General features: G+C 50.4%; 1 protein-coding gene across 2 annotated transcripts in view; it reads right to left on the minus strand.

Annotated features, from left to right (window-relative positions):
* Positions 1-4,782: 4,782 nt before the first annotated feature.
* KSR2 (kinase suppressor of ras 2) overlaps positions 4,783-18,366 on the minus strand; it is a 271,920-nt gene continuing 258,336 nt past the window's right edge. For both annotated transcript variants that reach the window (XM_090290536.1, XM_090290537.1), the window contains exons 15-19: positions 15,672-15,768; positions 14,633-14,766; positions 9,990-10,121; positions 6,202-6,331; positions 4,783-5,219 (exon numbers count right to left, since the gene is read on the minus strand). In XM_090290536.1, the coding sequence (XP_090146662.1) occupies positions 5,082-5,219; positions 6,202-6,331; positions 9,990-10,121; positions 14,633-14,766; positions 15,672-15,768 (631 nt within the window). In that variant the 3' untranslated portion in view covers positions 4,783-5,081. The remainder of the gene's footprint in view (positions 5,220-6,201; positions 6,332-9,989; positions 10,122-14,632; positions 14,767-15,671; positions 15,769-18,366) is intronic.

Here is an 18,366-nt window from a genome sequence, read left to right on the forward strand (position 1 = left end):
GAAGAGGCAGTGGATGGAAAGAACTCTCAGCCCCCAAGCTGGTTATTAGAGGTGTTTCTGGGGCTGGTGGTCCACTAGGACCCCAGGAAATTTTATCTGGGTGAAAACAACATTTTGAGCCTTCCATACCAGGGGGGAAAAAACCAGAAGGCCATTGGAGTCAGGATCCTTTTCTTCCCCTCTAAATGCGACATTCCCTACCCTCACCGATGTCTAGAGTGAAATACAGGAACTGTGACAAACCACTGCAAGTAAAGGACGGCTCTCTCTCTACACACACACACACATCATCATCATCATCATCATCATCATCACACCTGAAGGCCCCAGGCCTTCCTGCCCAGCTATTCTGCGGCTGGGGGAACATGCAGGCCTTGAGGGAAGCCGTTCCCTGGAAGATAGATGGTCTCTCTCCAAGTGGCAGAAGCAGTGGACCACCACGGGATCACACATCAGGTCTTCAGGACAAAGTCTGTCTTTCTGCACTTTCCAAGGTTCCTATGAACACAAACTTGTGCGGGGCCCTCACAGGCTGTCTACCAGTTATAGCCAAGACTTCAAATGCCTGGATTTCTGAGTTTCCAAAACCTTAGTTCTAAACCCATGCCTGCCTCTGAGGAGAGATGTAACTTGGGAGAGTTTACCCTCCCTTTTCAGGCCTGAGTTCCTTCTTGAGAAAGGAGGGAAAGCCTGAGATGAGCAATGGACATTCATGTCTATCTCAAGGGGCAACTCAGATGCCCTGGGGCTGCATCGGTGGGCAGCATTAATCGTTTTCCTTGCAAAAGCTTAATGACCATGACCTCCTCCCAACACTTTACCAGCAAATAAAGGTTGAGGTCAGCCGGGAAAGCAGTGGTTTGGTTCTTCCTGGGTGGAAATGTGGGACTGTTAAAATTGGCCTCTAAACAATTCAGGGTGGTGTAGCCAGGAGGAGGGGGCAGGGAGGGGCTGGACGCCGGGTGTAGGCTGGCTGCCTTGAAGACGGAGGAAGCTGGGAACAAAGGAAGGATGTGGGTGAAGAGGGAAAAGTCAAGAGCAGGTGACGTGGGGCCCGGGGATGGACCCATGGAACCCTGTTCGGCAAAGTAGAGAAGTTTCAAGGGTGCAGAGGAGGCTGAGGTTTCTCCCTGGGTCCCTCAGGCCCTGTCCTCAATCTCAAGCTGGTGCTCGCCAGCGGATGGGACAAGCAGCCTCTGGAGAGACCCCTGCTGGGCCTTGCCCGAGACTCTGGGTGGCCATGCTAGGTCTGAAAACGAGAGGCAAGCAGGAGCAGGCTGCCCCTCTGGGGAGCATTTCCACTTCCGGGAGCTGCCTCTGGCCTGCTGGTCCCTCTCTTGTTTTTCCTCCCAGCACAAAGGTCCATGAAAAAGTAGGGGGTCCACGGACCCGCCACGGAGTTCTGGCTGGATTTCAGGCGCCCCGGAGGCCACCGGGCAGCGCCGAGGCTCAGGCCTGGGGCTGGTGTGCTGGGCGAGTGAACACCGTGATAGCCGCTGCTCAGAGCTGCTCCCAGCAGCTGCTCCCAGCAACACCAGCGCGCGGGGGCTGGTGCAGATACGCGTAAAATGCCTCCGAGACACACAATTGTTGAGCCAAGGGCCAAAGAGTTATAGAGTCCTTGGAAGAGGAGCATGTACTTAGGAAGAGCCCACACGGGGGCCTTTAGTCTCTGGTCCCACGCAGGTGGGGGTGCTGGGAAGGCATTCTGGAAGGTTCTCTGGGGGGCACAGGGCTTTCCCTGGCCCAGGGTCTTGGGAAGCATGACTAGTCTCATCGTTTTCCCAGTTTGGAAGCAGGGCTGGCCCCCCAGAGCACGAACAAGTCTGGGGGCCACTCAAGGTGGGGAAGGCCCGTCCCCCTCCCCTGGTTGGATGCTGAGTCTGAGCTCAGGCAGGGTTTTTGAAGCCTTCGTTCCCTTCTCTGGGAGGGAGACATCTGGATAAGGTAGCAACCAGAAGCAAATTAAGCCTGGGCCATGCCCAAGGGTACAGAGGGGCTGTGAGCTGACCCTGAGCACGCGGCCTGCTGCCCGGCTACTGCCCCCGTTGGCGTCAGGTCAGATGAACAGGCTCCAGGGCTTTGGGAATGTAAGACCTACCCTTGCGAGGTATGGGACAGAAGGAACACAAGACAGAGGCTCCCCCCACCACCCTGCATGCACGACCTGCTCCCCGAATCCTTCCTAAGGAATACTGCATCCCAAGGTGGTGGGGCAAGCCGCCGGCCCGGTGGGTGTGAAGATGAGAGACGACGCAAGCGTGCTAAGCAAACTCAACAGACTCCTAGTGGGAAAGCCCCTCCAGGCCCCAGCACAGTCTGGAGTTGAGGCCGCAGAACCTCTATAACAGCCTCCCTCCTCGCCTTCCCAGGGGGGCTCTTCAAGGGTAAAGGGGAGGGGAAATCCTTTGCAAACAGGATGCTGTGTGTACATGTGGACCCCAGGAACCCAAATCTGTCATTGTGGTCGACAAGCTTTGCTGGTGTAAGTGCCGAAGCAGAGGGAGGGAAAAGGATGCCCTAGAACTCCCTCCCCAGAACCCCAATTCTCAGGGCCGAGACTTCAGGGGGTGTCATGGAAAAAGGTAAGCTATAAGGAGCCCCCAGAAGTCATCCTGGCTAGGGAATCACTGTGCTTTCCAAATGGCAAGGGCAGGGCAGGGCAAAAAGGGACAAGGGACAATGTTCTCACAGAACTGGAGTAGAAGGTCCTGGCACCGGACCCCAGAGAGACCCAGAACCCCAAACTCGCAAAACTGTTGTGCTGTACTTCAGAGCTGTATGCGAAGGTCCCACAAACCATGACAGGCTTAGGTTGCGGCCTCGGAGAAGAGACGTGACGAAGAGACAGCTTAGCCCCTCTGCCCAGATCTTGGCCCCATGGCCTCCACTAAGCTGGGGTTCAGCTCTGTGTCCTGCGCCATGTTCCCTGAGAGCGCAGCTGAAACCCCCCACGCAGAAGCCAGAAGAGCCGAGAAGACACCCTGGAGCTGAGGCAGCCTGGCCCTTGCTTGTCAAGGGGAACAGAGAGCAGACAGCATCATGCACGTAGACACACATGTACACGCATGTACACACATACTAGTCCCGTGAGCCTGCTCCTGTGGGCCTCCTGCCCTGGTCTCCACGGCCCCAGGACTCCGCATCCAGTTGGCGTCCCTCCTCTCTCCCCTGCCCCGCACCCGTTCTTCAATTCCCTGTCTCCCTGGTTGGTCCTGTTAAGTCCTAGCTCAGGGGTCCCCAACCCTTCCCGAGCAAAGGACACAGGCCTGGGGGACAAGGAAGCCACTGAGCTGAGTCGTGCAGTGCTGCGAGGCTGGCCGGGGTCGGTCCCCTCTGATGGTGAGCCTCTGGCCTCCTGAGCTAGCAGAGAACAGAGCAGGGAAGGATTGGTGGCTTGGGAGCGGAGGCAGCTGAGCGCTGTCCCTTAGTCCAACGGTCACAGCCTAGAGCAGAGAGAGAAGGAAGAGAGGGGCAAGATGTCACAAGGATACGACAATGTGTCTTTTGTGAACTGGCACCCTCACAGAGGGCCAGATGATTTGAGATGAGCTGTTCATGTTCTCCGTGGGAAAAAGTGGTACTTCTCTTTATTGAGGTCCTACTATGTGCCGCGCTCTGTGCCAAGCACCACAATACTTGATTTTACTTAAATCTGAGAATAGCCTGCAAGATAGGTACATCATATCCTTTTAATAGATGAGAAAACTGAGGCTCAGAGAGGTTAAGTGTTTTGCCCAAGGGTGCACAGCCAGGAAGCAGCAGGGTCAGGATTTGAACCTAGAACTCTTCTGGAGCATATAGCCTTTGGACTAAGGATGGTCACCATCGTGTGGGCTGGGCTAAGGCTCCGCAGTGCTGGAACACCAGCCCGCGTGCCTTGTGGAGCTACTGATCATGCTTGGTGAGGGCTGGAATTATAGGAAGAGGGAGTGGGGCCAAGATCCACACCACAGACTCCTGCTGTGAACGGGGGCTTTGCCAACTACTGCTGAGACAGAATCCAGGTGAACAAGAGAAGTTTGTGCCCCATCTCCCAGGAGCGTTCTGGAAAGAGACCTAGAAAGTACATAGGTCATCTTTGCCTAGAAGCTGGCAGGATGGAGGGATTAAGATCACGGATTTAGGGTCTAGAACAACCTGGATTAAAATACTTGCTCTGTTCCTTACTAGCTGTGTGATCTTTGGGAAGGCACTTAACATCTCTGTGCCTTGGTCTTCTCATAAATAAAGCAGTGACAGTAATAGCACCTACTTCCTGGAGGGGGTGCTCTTAGGATTCGTTGAGGTAATACAGAGAGAATGCTTGACACAGCACCTGTCACACATGTGTTTAATAAGTGACACCTAGATGACAGATACTGTGCTGGTGGTTGTCATAATGATCTGGATCAGTGCCATGGACATACAATGCAACCCAAAAGCACCGGAAGCAGGAACTTGAACAAATACTTACACACCAACATTCACTGCAGCGTCATTTACAATAGCTAAAAAGCGCCAACCAACCCAGAGTCCATCAGCAAACACATGGACGGACAAACAAGATGTGGAATAGCCATACCATGGAATACTGCTGAGCCATAAAGGGAACGCTGTTCTAATGCATGCTACAGTGTGGATTAACCTTGAACACCTTATGCTACATAAAAGAAACTAGGCACACAAAAGGACAAATATATGAAACATCGGTAAAAGGACAGTTTAGAGAGACAGATGTAGATGAGAGGTCACTAGGGACCAGAGGGAGAAGGGATCGGGAGTTATTGTTTAATGGTTACATAGTTTCTGCTTTGGGTGGCACATGAAGCTTGGTGGGTTCAGGGTACCACCTCGCCATGGGATGCTCCACTCACTGGGCATCAACCCTCATCAGGAAGAATGAGGTAACGAGGTGGCATGGTGGCCACATGGCAGATGCTAGGGCCCTGAGCAGGAACTCGGTAGGCAAGGATGGTGGCTCGGGGACAGAGGAGCGAGGGAAAGCGGAAGGTTGGCAGAGGAGTCGGGGAGGAGAGCAAAAGCTGACAAAGGCCAGAGGACATGGGAGGGGAGGAAGAGGAGAGCCTAGGGGATGACACCTACTCTGCAGACTTCCAGAAATGGCCGGGGTGAGACAGGCGGCGGTTTCGCTTTGGCAGTTTCTCCAGCATGTCCATGAGTTTGGTGAAGGTAGGTCTCTCCTCTTGTTCAAAGGCCCAGCAGAAGAGAAGAATGTCCTAAAAGAAACCAGTATGTGGTAACTTAACACAAATGGTAATGTCTTGATTACTCCGTGGAACCTCATTAGTCTGTCCATTTGTCTACCCATTTTTCCCAGTTTTACATTCCTGCATCATCCTCCCCATCTGCCCATCCATCCACCCATCCATCATCCATTTATCCATCTAAATTTATGCACTCATCATCCATTTATCCATCCACCCATATAAATGTATGCATTTATCATCTATCCATCCACCATCCATCCATCCTACCTGCCTTCCTTCTACTCATCCACTTTCTGGGCCATATAACAAACTATGTAATCTTATTCTAGAAGGCCTGAAATACACTGAGACCAATAAAATGCTTCTCAGGGAGTTTCTGGGTATTCTTCTTAACAGGGCAGGAGAAAAGGGAATCCTGATGTCTGCAGCCACAACCCAATACTATACGTGCCTTTCAAAGTCACAGAGGGGAAGGTTACCTGTAGTGATCTTCTCACCTGAGAAAGGAACTCAGAGGCAGTCAGCTTTTAAAAGCATACCAGACAATTACTCCCTCCTTGACTATCTTCTGATCAAAAGAGGGATTCTCTGTGCTACGTTTTAGAATATGATGATTAATTTATTACGCAGGCTTCTCTGTTTCTGTACATCTTGTTTTGAGTTAGTTAATGCCTGATATTTTAATGAATGCCTTTTTAAACTGGCAGAAAAAGAGGGATTCCCGGGTTCTACTGGAGTCAGCAGTCAGGCCATTGCGGCAAAATCGTGGCCAAGCGCTACTGCGCCCCCGATGGCAGGAACCTGAATTGCAGGCATAGTTCTGAGGTTTTTGCCCTCTAAGCTCAGAATCATTACAGGACAAGGCTGTGGCATGCTTTTACGGTCACCCTTTGGGAAAGCATTTGTAACCTTAATGCACAGGAAAAGGAAGGCCCAGAACAGTGTCTGCTGCTCCACCTGTCCCCCAGACCTGGCACCGTCCAGGACTCACCGAGATTTCTTTTCCCATGCCGATCTGGCTGAGGTTGGGTTTCATGCCTGTGCCCATCTGCCAGATTATTGCCTCTGCTGGTTGGGTCTTGAAAGGCCACTCCCTGGCGTGGAGCTCATACCAGATGGTTCTGTCGGCAGACGTTGTGAAAGGGTGTCAGTGTGATATGTCACTCATACCTGCTCACCGACACACACCTATCCCACCAGCCTGCTGGCTGGCCACCCTGTTCCCTAGTTCCCACCTCACCGGGTTGGTGTTTCCTGCCTAGAATGTACAATATCTAGGACTTTTCCAATGCCGTAGAAATCATGCTTATTCCAGAATACTTTCTCTGATGCCTCCACTAATATGAATAAAAAACCTAGGACCTAAATAATTTAACAGAGTGTGGCTATGATCTCTGATCCTACACTTGTAATTCTAGAAAACCACAGTAAGGGAGACATTAGGGATAAAAAAGTCATTTACAACCATGTTCTCTCCAACATGAGATATAATATTGAAAAAAGCAGGAACGATGCAATCATTCAGTAAAAGAGACAGGTTTGCATATATTATGGTAAACCCATAGAATGATATGGGATCCTATATTATCATTAAAACATTTCAAAGAAACTCTACTGACATGACAAAAATGCTCAATATCATTTTAAGTGAAAAAAAGCAAGACACAAAAGTATATATATGAGATTGCTCTTTAAAAACCGTTATATATGTATGGACAAGAAAATAAAGAGAAACACAGAAAAATGTTAACCATGGCTAACTCTGTGATAGAATAGAACAGGAACCTTTTCTTTTGTACTGTGTTTTCTAAGTATGAACCGTCCTGTAGAACAGTGGAAAGAAAAAAAAAAAAGAAAAGGTCTGAAAGGCAGATTGCCTTGAGTTCAAGTTCTGATTCTATTTGACACTGGTTGTATGATGCCGGGGAGGTCCCGTGCCTCCTCTGGGTCTAGATTTCCTTACCTGCTAAATTAGACTAATGACAAAGTTGCAGTGGGAGAATGTTTATCTGGGATGCTGAGTGCCAGCGTTATTCTAGAAGGACTGATAACATTATCCCTTGTTTCTCAGATCATGACAGTGCAATGGTGAAGGAAGGACCGCCCCAGAGAGCAGCACATGGGGACAGACAGGGCGTGGGCTGGGCAGGGCTCAAACGACGCTGGGAGGCGTGGGTAGCAGTGAGGACCACGGGGCATTCACGGGATGCTGGAGTGTTACGAGCTGTTCCGTGAGGATAGGTCTCAGCTCACTGAGAACAAGACTCCTCAACTCAGGGACCATCTGAAACAATACTAGGTGCTCATCTTTCCTCTGACTGAAGCTAATTTACGTAAATTTGCTTTAAAGAACACGAAGCACCCTGTTGTCCTTCTTAATAGGAAGACTGTGTTAAACCAGCTATTTCTAGGGTTCCACTTCTCGGTTAACATCTCCTCTTCTCTGCCAACCTCATCCTTCTGGGGTGGGGAGGTGCTGGGATGTTAGTCCGTTTTGTTCTAAGTCATGCCTGGGCATGATGTTCCCAAGCAACAAGAGGCACCTAATTGGCAGGAAACCAGGAGGACCAGTCCTTAGGAATTCAACAGTGTCAGGAATAAAAGTCTCATTAAAACTTCCTTTCGAGCCCAACTTTCAAGAGAAACTCACTTCAAGAAAAATTAAAATGGCCAAAGATGAAAACTCCAGTGCAAAACCAATTACTTACTTTGGTACATTTTGTTAATTACATTCTTCTTTCTTCTGTTAAATTTATATGAAAATATGCCAACTTAATTATTGCAATTTGGTTTCAGATAACAGTATCTAACTAGATAAATAAAGATCAGGGTGTAAACTAACCAGGGCAAATGACGGCCTCTAATGGGGACCCAGTGACAGACGGTGAGAATCCCGATATGCCAGGAACAGCCACCCTCTCCCAGGTTTTGCAGGGAGGACGCAGCGGGGGTACTTTTCCATGGGAGACGGTCTCCCATCGGTCGGTGGTGCTAAGTCTGTGTGCCCACACCTGCAGGCCTGCATCCTTCCCAAACAGCTTCCGCAGTGCTGTCTCCTCCAGTCCTTGCTACCACTCCGTGGACGAGGTAACATGAGAACTGGCAGGGCCACCAGAGCGGGTGTGAGCCCAAAAGCCTTTCTCACTGCACCTTCTCTTGGGGCTGTGTGTCTTGGACCCCCGCCCCACTCTATACCCCCAAAGACAGCCTTGCTCTCTCCCACGACTGCGGTTACCCTTTCTACGGACAGTCCTGGGCGCCTCCTTCCAAACTCTGCCTGTGCAGATTCTGCTGCCTTCTGGTTGGATGCCCTGGCCATCTCCAAGGCAGCTTGAACTCGCTGGGTTCAGACATGCTCTCCTTGCCTTCCCGGCGTGCCCCAACCCTGCCCCACATCCAGGGGCTCTCCCTTGGTGAAGTGGTAGCTTCAGGTAGCTATCTGGGCACCAACCACATCCAGTCCCTCATCAAACCCAGTCACTCCCACTTTGAATGCTTCTCCGTTCCCAGGCTCCTCCCCAACCCGGCACTGACTCAGTGGACGGCGCCAGCGTCTCTGCCTGGGTTGCTCACCCAGCCTCAAGCTTGCCCTTCTCTTTTCCATTCTGTACAGAGTGACCGTTCTAAGACTCGGAATATTACAATGTCACTCCCCTTTCTTAATAACCATCAACGGCTCCCTAGTGTTACGAAGGCGAAGTGAACACTCCTGAACAGCCTCTAAGTCCCTGCAGAATGGACTCTATTTCCCTCTCAGCTCACCGCCCCCAGCCTCACTTCTTTCCTGAGTCTCCATCCCACAGCTCTCTGTCGTCCCCCTAATCTCCACATGCTCCTCCATGTTGAGCAGTTTGTTTCCTTCTCCTGTATGCCTTTTCATGTGTTCCTTCTATCTGGGTACATTTAATCTAGGCTCAGGAGTCACCTCCTCCAGGAAGCCCTCTCTGAACTTCCTGGCTAGATTTAGTTCTTCCTTTATTCCCACAGTCCTGTGTTTATCCTCAGAATAGCATTGATCATACTTCGTTAAACCGGATTGTTTCCTTGTTTGTCTTTGACTAGATGTGATAAGTATTTGATACTTCTTCCTGCCAAAAGTAGATCTTAATTCCCCTGCCCTTGACTGTAGGGTGGATTTAGTGATTTGCTTCTAATGGAATACGGTGGAAGTGATGATAGGTAATTTCTGAGACCAGGTCGCAAAGGCAATGTGGCTTCTAGCCAACCCGTTGTCAGGTCACTCAACCAGCCTCTGGAAAGGCCTCCTGCCAACAGCCATGTGCAGGCGCCACTCTGGAAGTCGATCCTCAGCCCATCAAGCCTCCGGTAAACTGCAGCCTGGCCGGCATCTGGACTGCACCCTCATGAGAAATGGTGAGCCCCTCAGACCCATCCCCTAAGCCACTCCCACATTCCTGATTGCTGAAATTTGAGATAATAAATTGTTTTTTTAAATAAATGTTATTTTAAACCACTACATTTTAAATCATTTGTTAATAGTAGGCACCCCGTAAACAGCTCTTGCAGGAATGAATGAACGAATGAATGAGTCAGGTAACTTGCCATGGTCACAAACCAGTTAGAAACCAGGCATGAATAATTGTTAGGGTCACCCTTTCTACCACACCCCAGTCAGGTCCTCCCAGTCTCACTCAGAAATCCAGCCACCTTTGCCCCCCCAGACAGGGGTCCTGTCCCTTCCAAAAGCACTGAAGAAACACTTGGGAAGCGCCCCTCTGCCCGGGCTGGGGCTCTCAAAGGCCAGGGTGGGCCACCTACCCGAGGGCAAAGACGTCCGAGTGCTTGGAGAAGGGAAGCTTGTCCTCCTCCGTGTCGGGAGACAGCTGGCGGATGATCTCTGGCGCCAGGTGGCAAAGCCAGCCATTCTGGATGCGCAGCTTGTCTTCCCTCCTGAAGAAGCGAAGCACAGAGTGAGCCCCGTGCCACAGCCCAGGGAGGATCAGCCCCCCAGCACCGACCCCACGCCCCTGGACCATCTCTGCTGGCTTTCTTGCATCTCCCTGTTGGGCGCAGTGTGACCTTCTACTTGAGGTTGGTCTAGAGAGAGAGACACGTGACCCCCAAACCACCATTGAGTCCCTTCACCTGAGGCACCCCCTTCTCCATCTTTATTTCATACATACAGCCGATCCTCGTTATTCATGGTAGTCATGTTCTATAAAGTCTCCATAAACACTGTATTAACAGATGCAAAATTGTCGCTCCTGGGGAACTACGTGTCCCCGCATGTGAACCCACAGACAGGGAGCACAGCAGCGAACAGGACTAGCGGGGTCCCGGCCCTCCTGGGGTCTGACCTTTGGTAGGGGAGGGCAATGACAAATGAATTAAATAGGGAAAATACAGATAGTGATAAACGTTACGCAAAATACTTAAAAAGGAATGGAATGTGTCAAAAACAAGAAGGAGCTTACTTTAGGTAAAATGTGAGCTAAGATTGACATGACATAAAGGATCCAGGCCTATGAACAAGAATATTCTAGGCAGAAGGAAAAGTTAGACAAAGGTCCAAGGCAGGCCCTGTTTGGCGTGTCATTGAAACCTAAGAGATGCCAGTGTACCCGGCACACATAATGCTATCTGGTGTCTCTATTAAAATGTATAGATCCAGCCCCTGGTTGATGGGCCGTAGCTGGTCCCCCCTTTCATCATTATAAACAACGTGGCCGCGAACATCTTTGGGGAGACACTGTGAATATATCCCTTCACCAACATCCATGATTAATCTTTAGGCTACATCCTTAGAAGAGACAGGAAGCTGGCTCCCGTCTTCATACTGTAAATCTTAGAAAGTGCAGAACTTTTCCCTTGGGACTGAAATCGGACCTCCTCCAAGGTTTCTCCTGATGCAAGACTCCTAGGGAAGGACCAGTTAACACAGGGAGAGTGGGCAGGCGTGGGAGAGGGGGGTGGATACCTTGAACCATCAAGAGGTATAGACTGTGGAGGACCAAAGCCTCCAGCGTGTGGGTACGTGTGGGGGCCTGCGGAGGCCTGCCAGGGCCTGCGGCTGGCTGGATTGCCTGGTTCTTGCAGGGCAGGCTTCTGAGCCACGTTAGATGTGAGGCATCATTTCCTTAACTGCGCTCATTCACATCCACGATCGTGATGCTGGCCCTGTCTGAACACCTCCAAGGGCAGGGCCACCAGAGAGAACTTCCCGCAGAAAGGGAAGTGTCCTCTACCTTTGCTTCCAGGAGGGCAGCCTCCAGCCCCTGTGGCTGCCGAGCATCTGAAATCCAGCTGATGCAACTGAAGAAGTGAACTTTTTATTTATTTGAGCTGAAGTTCAACAGCCATAAGCTAGTGGCTACCACATTGGACGGTGCCGCTCGAGACCACTATTCACTAAATGGATTTCTTTCACTTATGTGCATTTTCATAGGTTACTTTTTAATGTGACCATAAGGGGTAACTAGCACTTTTTAAGTACACATTAAAGTTGACATGGAAAATGTTTGTTCACACCCTCTCTAACGTCATCTGGCAGAGCACGCTTGCGTGAGGGGAGAATTCTGATGAGAGGCTCCGGGACTTTGGCGTTACAGCTTTGGGCTGGATAATTATTGTGTGTGTGTGTGTGTGTGTGTGTGTGTGTGTTGGCGCGGGGGGTGGGGTGGGGGGGCTGTTCTGTGCATGTAGGGTGATGAGCAGCATCCCTGGTCTCTACACACTGGATGCCAGTTAGCATCTCCTCTCCCCAGGTGTGACAGCCAAAACTGTCTCCAGACACCACAAATGTCCTTGGGGGGTGGGAGAGCCCGGGTTGAGAATCACTGTTCTAATTTATACAGAAAATAAGGAAATGGTCCAAATTTCAGTCTTTCACCGTTAGTGACACTGACTTGCTCCTGTGTGTTACACAGCAGACCGGATAGACATCATCTGCTTAAAAAAAAAAGATAGGAGTCGAATCCATGAGTAACCCCTTGAGTGAGCAGGCCAGTGAGTTCTTGCTTCTATAACCAGGCACACCCGCAGGGGTGTAAGGATCCGTCTGCTGCTCACTAGCTCTGTGACCTCGAGCAGACTCGAGTCTCTATTTTCCCACCTGCAAGATGGGTACATAACTTTCATACGGCCAGTGTAGGGACGAATGGGAGACAACACCTGGCGCAGGGCTGTGTCCTCTGCAGGGGCCACACCATTCGGGGACATACTTATTACCTATGGATACTTTTTCATCTTAAGGACTCAGACATGAAGTCGAGAGTAGGGCCCAAGGGACGAGTGTCATCCAAGAAAGAGGGGCTGTGGCCTGGCCAGCTGACATTCTCCTGGGATGCTGCTGCTGCTGCAAGAACAAGCTCCCCAAGTCCCATCTCTTCCCCCCTCGCTGGTTCAGTGGGGGTTTGGAACAGCAGGGCGGGGCCAGGAGGAGGAGGGGTGGCCGCCGCATAACCATCAGCCCGGGGCCAGCATGAGTACCTGGGAGGGAGCCAGGGCCTGGCACAGACGCCCCAGGGTGTCCCGTTCCCATGGCGATGGAACAACACCAAATCATCTTCAGTATGGTTATTATTATGATTAATAACAGCCCGCGGGTGGGCTGCAACAGAAATAAAAGCACAGAAAGCCACTGATGGCTACTTGTCAGTAAGCAAGAAATGTGGATTTCTTATTAGGAGTGGATGCAGAGGGCTCCCTGGCCTCTCCCAACACAGTTGGGTTCATGTTGACCACCAGGCTGGGGCACAGTGGGGCAGGGGCGCTGTCTCAACAGCAGGCCAGAAGCCACCATGCCCTTGGACTTGACCTCCCTTCAGGATTGACACTGGGCCTCCAGGAATCAGCTAACAGAAAGGCTGCCCACACCACACCGTGTCCTTTCTTCCTCTTGTTCTTTTGGCTTCAGGAAACCAAGAATGGAAAGGAAGAAAATCAGAAGCCCTGCCCCCATTTTCCTCCGCTTGGGGGAGGAGGCACTGTCAAGGAAAAGGGGAGAGAGACGGACAGGCCACCAGAAGGCGGGATCTGATTTTCTTCAAGAGCCTGCTGGGTCTCTTGTTGTCTGGGCATGAATAGTAGAACCTGCTTCCTCTGCCCTTAGCCTGGGGCGATGGTGACAGGGGAGGGTGCAGGCCCCCTCATTGCAGACCTCGAAATAAATGCTGCTGGGGAGACAGCGGGAAGAAAGAATCCTGCACGGTCCAGCCCTCCTGGCTTCTGACTTGAGGCCTTTCTCCATCTATCTACTTATTGATCTATTTGATCCTTTTCTGCCTGCTTATTTTATCTTAGGTGCTGTAGATGGTTTTGGAGACATGTTGGGAGGTGGAGCGAAGTCTGAAGAGGAAATTTAAGCTCCTGCTTGTCACTGCATCACACAGAAATAGCCAGATCAAGTTTCACCCAATTCTGGGTGGTCTGACTTAGAGTCAAGGTGCTATGCAGCGTGAACCAGATGCACTCTGGGGAGGCCTGGGGTGTACCTCAAAGAGATCAGTTCTTCGCCAAGCATCTGAAAGTTAAGTAAAATAGGAGCAAGTGTGAGGCTGCCTTTCCAAAGAGGCAGAAAGCACGAGGATGAGAGGATGAGAGAAAACACGCAGGGTGTAAAGTGAGTGTGTGCATGTGTGTGTCGGGGGGTGGGGGGGTGGGCACACACATATTCCAAAATAAAAGTCCCAAAGGACAGACCTTCTGGATTATGGGTCTTTTCTTTGGGATCAAGCTGCTTTTCACATGGTCAACTCAAGGCTGCTTGCTGGAGGGTGAGCAGCGCCTCAGAGTTAATTACTTAATGGTGGTTAATGATTCTCCTGGGTGATCCTGAGGAGGTATATGCAAATTAATACTAATTACAGCAACTCCGCAGCAGCTACTGTTTGTCCAGTTTCCTGTGCTCCAGGCACTGCGCTGCATGCTTGATGCGTTATCTGATTTTATCCACACAAGGACCCCGGAGGCAGGCAGGACCCCAACCATCATTTTTCTAGCAGACCAGGAAGCTAAAGTTCAGGAAAGTTCAATAAGTGGCAGAGCCGTGCTGGGCCCCAGGTGGGTCTGACTTTAAATCCCTTGCTCATACCTAAACTCTGGCTCTACTGAAATGAATGCATCCATAAGAAAACTTCAAGAAAGGCTCTTGAGTGATTCCTACATCCAGGTGAGTAACTGGGAAAAGGGACGCGTCCTCCAGTGAAACTCAAGGGCAAAGGCTTTGCAGGATTTGGACATGCTCCGTGCTCAGTCAAAGGAGTCATTGGCAAATCAGGCCCCAGAGGAACCTGACCATGACCGGGGCTTCAGTGCTGCGTCATCACATAGCAGCCCAGCTGCTCAGCTAAGTGACCTCAGGCCTAACACCACGTCTGGGTCACTAAAGCCATTTGGGATGACTCCCCTATCCTGACTGCTGTCTGTCAAGAACCCCTCTGAACCCCTCTGCCACTTCTCACCTGCCAGCCTGCAGAACCCCAGAAATGCTGAAGAGCCCAAAGTCTGTGATCACCACTTTGCCGTTGTCATAGAAGACGTTCTTGGACTTGAGGTCCTTGTGAAGGATTCCCTTGGCGTGGAGGTAGCCCATACCCTGCGGGGAACAAGGAAACGGGCTGGCAGAGAGAACCCAAACGCTCGCTGCCACCCTGGCTCGGGTCCTGGGTTCCCACTCCTGGTGCTGCCAGTAAGACCACGCTGACAGCCATAGGGATGGGGCCCAAATGTGAAGGCTTATGGGTGGGCTGGGGAAAGGCCTGGCAAGTGGGAATGGGCAGGGTCCCCAAGGCACAAAAGACCTCTCAAGAAGGAAAGGGTGGGGACAAGCCTGGATGAGGTACCCACAGAAAGGACTCCCATTAACCATCTCCCTCCACTTCCTCTTTGAAAAGTAACTCCTCTGCAGGAGGCCTGTCCCTTAAGTCTACTTAACCCGGGCCCCTGCCCAACGCCCTGCGTTCCTCGAGAGATGTATCATGACTCCGTGATCAAGAACATGGAGAAGAACCTATTGGGGGTCTAGCTCAAGGGTGAATGTCTAGATTTTCTTTTTTTTTTTTGCCTTAATGAGAAGCCACATTTTTATGTCTTCTCACACCTCAGTCCCGATACTTCCAATGGAAATAAAAGACTGAATACAGGTGACTCATGAGGCACGTGCCAGGAAACATAGGACATTCCTGTTTGTTTTAACATGCCTGGGAATTCAAGGACTTGAGGAGTAAAGGATCCTAAGAATAATATCCCCCCCTGGTGCCTGAACATGCCCAATTATCATGATGATGAGTGCTAGATAGAAATAAAAAATCAACAGACCATCCCTAATGTTCGTATTTCAGCAAAATTCTTACATACACACGGACTGGTATTTTTCAAGTCAAGTTGCACAAACTCACAACATATGGGGCCCAGACTAATGGTCTGAAACCAGACCATGACTCTCGGGAAGGGGCAAGGTCTTTCTGAGGTTCAGGGAGGGGTCCCCAGACCCCACAATACCTTCACGATTTCTTGGGCAATCTGCCTGGTTTTATTGACATCCAAGACAATCTTGGCATCCCGCACCACGGAATAGAGGGTCCGTCCCTTACAGAGGCTGGAAAGCAAAAGGACAAGAGAAACTGTTGGCAACTATTAACAGGAGGGTGACCCACATAGTTGTTAGAAGTGACACGTAATAGGGTGACCTTGTGGCCATGCCCCTCCTAATCCTATAAGATAACAAGCCTGGGACTAGACCTCAGGTCCGGTTCTGGGATGTGGGTCTGGGAGCAAGTTCTTCTGGGTTCTTCAGAATCTTCATCACCGCCCCCCTCGCTGCCAAGGACACCTGCAGAATCTAGCCACGCTCCCTCTATTTCAGAGTCTCAGGACGGAAAGCTGTGCACAAACCACAACGTATGGGGTCCTCAGACACCACTCAGACAGTACTCTGCCGGCTACTCGTCCCAGCTGCTCCCACTCGCCAGGAGCTGCGGTTTGTGGGGATGGGGATGGTGATAAAAGACCAGCAACGCGGTGGCTGATGCGTACTAATTACCGTCAGCAAATGATGCATTCAAGCCCTTAGACAGGAGTGTGTAAACACCAATAATACTCCCCCCAAACCAGATGCCTGTCTAGATAGAGGTTTTCAAACTATTTTCAGCCTCATTGAGTTCATTTCCAGGACCAGTGGTTTCAGATGAATAGCAAGATAAAAAGGGATAGGCAGTGACAGTAACACCTTCTCACTTAGTTGCTGGCAGGCTCATCTGTCCTGCTTCTCTGAAGTGAGCCCAACACCTGGCACACACATACCAGGCACTCACTAAATAGTCACTGAGTGAATGAACGAATGAATGAAGTTCTAGATTCACCAGAGCATTCCCAGCCCCTAGCACCACGTCTAGCTCATAGCATCATCCAATGTTGACTGCAAGAAGCTGGAATGACATTAGCAAAATTAATTTTTCAACTGCGTCACAATAAGGGCATGAATTTCTCTTTCATCTATGACATTATTGCTGAAATACTGCAGGCATTTTATTCACTCCTTTGGTATCAGTTGTTGTTGAGTCCTTGCTGTGTGCTAGACTTGGCTGTAATAGTGGGGTTAAAGTTAGAACTCTAGTACCAGAGGGTTTCAGTTTGAATCCCAGCGCTGTTCCTTACCTGCTGTGTGTCTTTGTGTAGGTTACTTAACCTCTCTGGTCCTCGGTTTCCTCATCTATTAAGGGGAAGTAACGATACCTACCTCGGAGAGTCAGCAGGAGGACAGAAGGAAAAACGGAGCTGGTTACCATGCCTGGCACCTGATGAGAGGTGTAACACAGTTTCAGGAGAGCAGAGGCCCAAGCTAGACTCTAGGGGTTAGAATCCTCACCTATCGGCTACTGGCTGTGTGACCCCAGGCAGATGGGTTAACCGCTCTGGGCCTCAATTTCACTGTTAGTAAAATGCAGTCAATAGTTTCTGCTTTCTAGGGTTTCTAAGAGGATCACATGAAATCAGGTGTGTAAAGGTGCAGGCATCTCTTCATGTCTAACACATAGTAAGTACTCAGGAAACGCTGGCTGCTGTGAGAGGCAGTAAATGATCAACACACACACACACTTGTGCAAATGCGTATAAATTATATATTTATACATAGAGGACATCTATTATCTCTCTATCCATCCAGTCACCCTCCCAAAATGCTAGCTCACGGTCTTTGACGAAGACTCACTCCTTCACCTGCTTAAGGTGAGGTTCCCAGGGTAGCTGACGCACAGGGAGTCTGACTCACCTGTCTCAGGTGCCCAGTAAGTCCGCAGGAAGCAGCCAGGATGACTCAAGACTGTCCTCCCCCTTGGCGACCCAGGCAGTGTGATTGCTGTGGCGACAGCCGGAGGGGGGGTGGGCTGTGCAGCCAATTAACCATATTGACATTTAACTATTCGGATGGCGGGGACTGTGGGTGGATTCCCTCCCCTGGATACTCCATTCTTGAACAGCCGCCTACACGCATGACAGGCCAGAGCCAAGAAAACACCGTCCGCATTGCAGACAGCCAAGCAAACAATTGCAACAGGCTGCAAGACTCCCAGGCTCTCCTGCGCAGGAAAACCACATACAAGTCGCAGGCTTCGAATGTCCATTCCCAGCTCGCACCCTCATTTCTGTCAGCAGCGGCTCACGCCTTTGATTCTCTCACTACCCCGTGGCGTCTGGAGCCACTGCACACACTAACACTGGCTGGTGGGACATAAACAGTACGCACAACCACAGCTTGGCACATCTACGTGAAATATACGAACAACCCACGACCAGCAGTTCTTCCACTGACTACGCATATACCCAACAGGCATGCACAGTCATATGCACCCACAGACATGTACTAGAATGTACTAGAAGGTTCCAGAATGTTAATAGCAACTAATTCGTAATAGCCCCAAACTGGAACCAACCCCGATGGCCATCCACTGAAAAATAGAGAAATTGTGACATATCCAAATAAAAAAATACTATATTCATACTGTACTGTATAATGAACAAACCATTGCTAACTGCAAAAAACAAACACCCAAAATGTGAAGTTCATAAACATGGTGAGCGAAAGAAGCCAGACACACAGACTCACACTGAATTGATACAAAGTATGAAGCAGACAAAACTGATCCATGTGCCCCAAGTCAGCACAGTGGTGACCCTTGGGGGCTGGGAAGGCTGGGAA

Source organism: Furipterus horrens, unplaced genomic scaffold, assembly GCF_987537825.1.
Source record: "Furipterus horrens unplaced genomic scaffold, mFurHor1.1.pri manual_scaffold_11, whole genome shotgun sequence".
In the NCBI taxonomy this organism is placed as follows: domain Eukaryota; kingdom Metazoa; phylum Chordata; class Mammalia; order Chiroptera; family Furipteridae; genus Furipterus; species Furipterus horrens.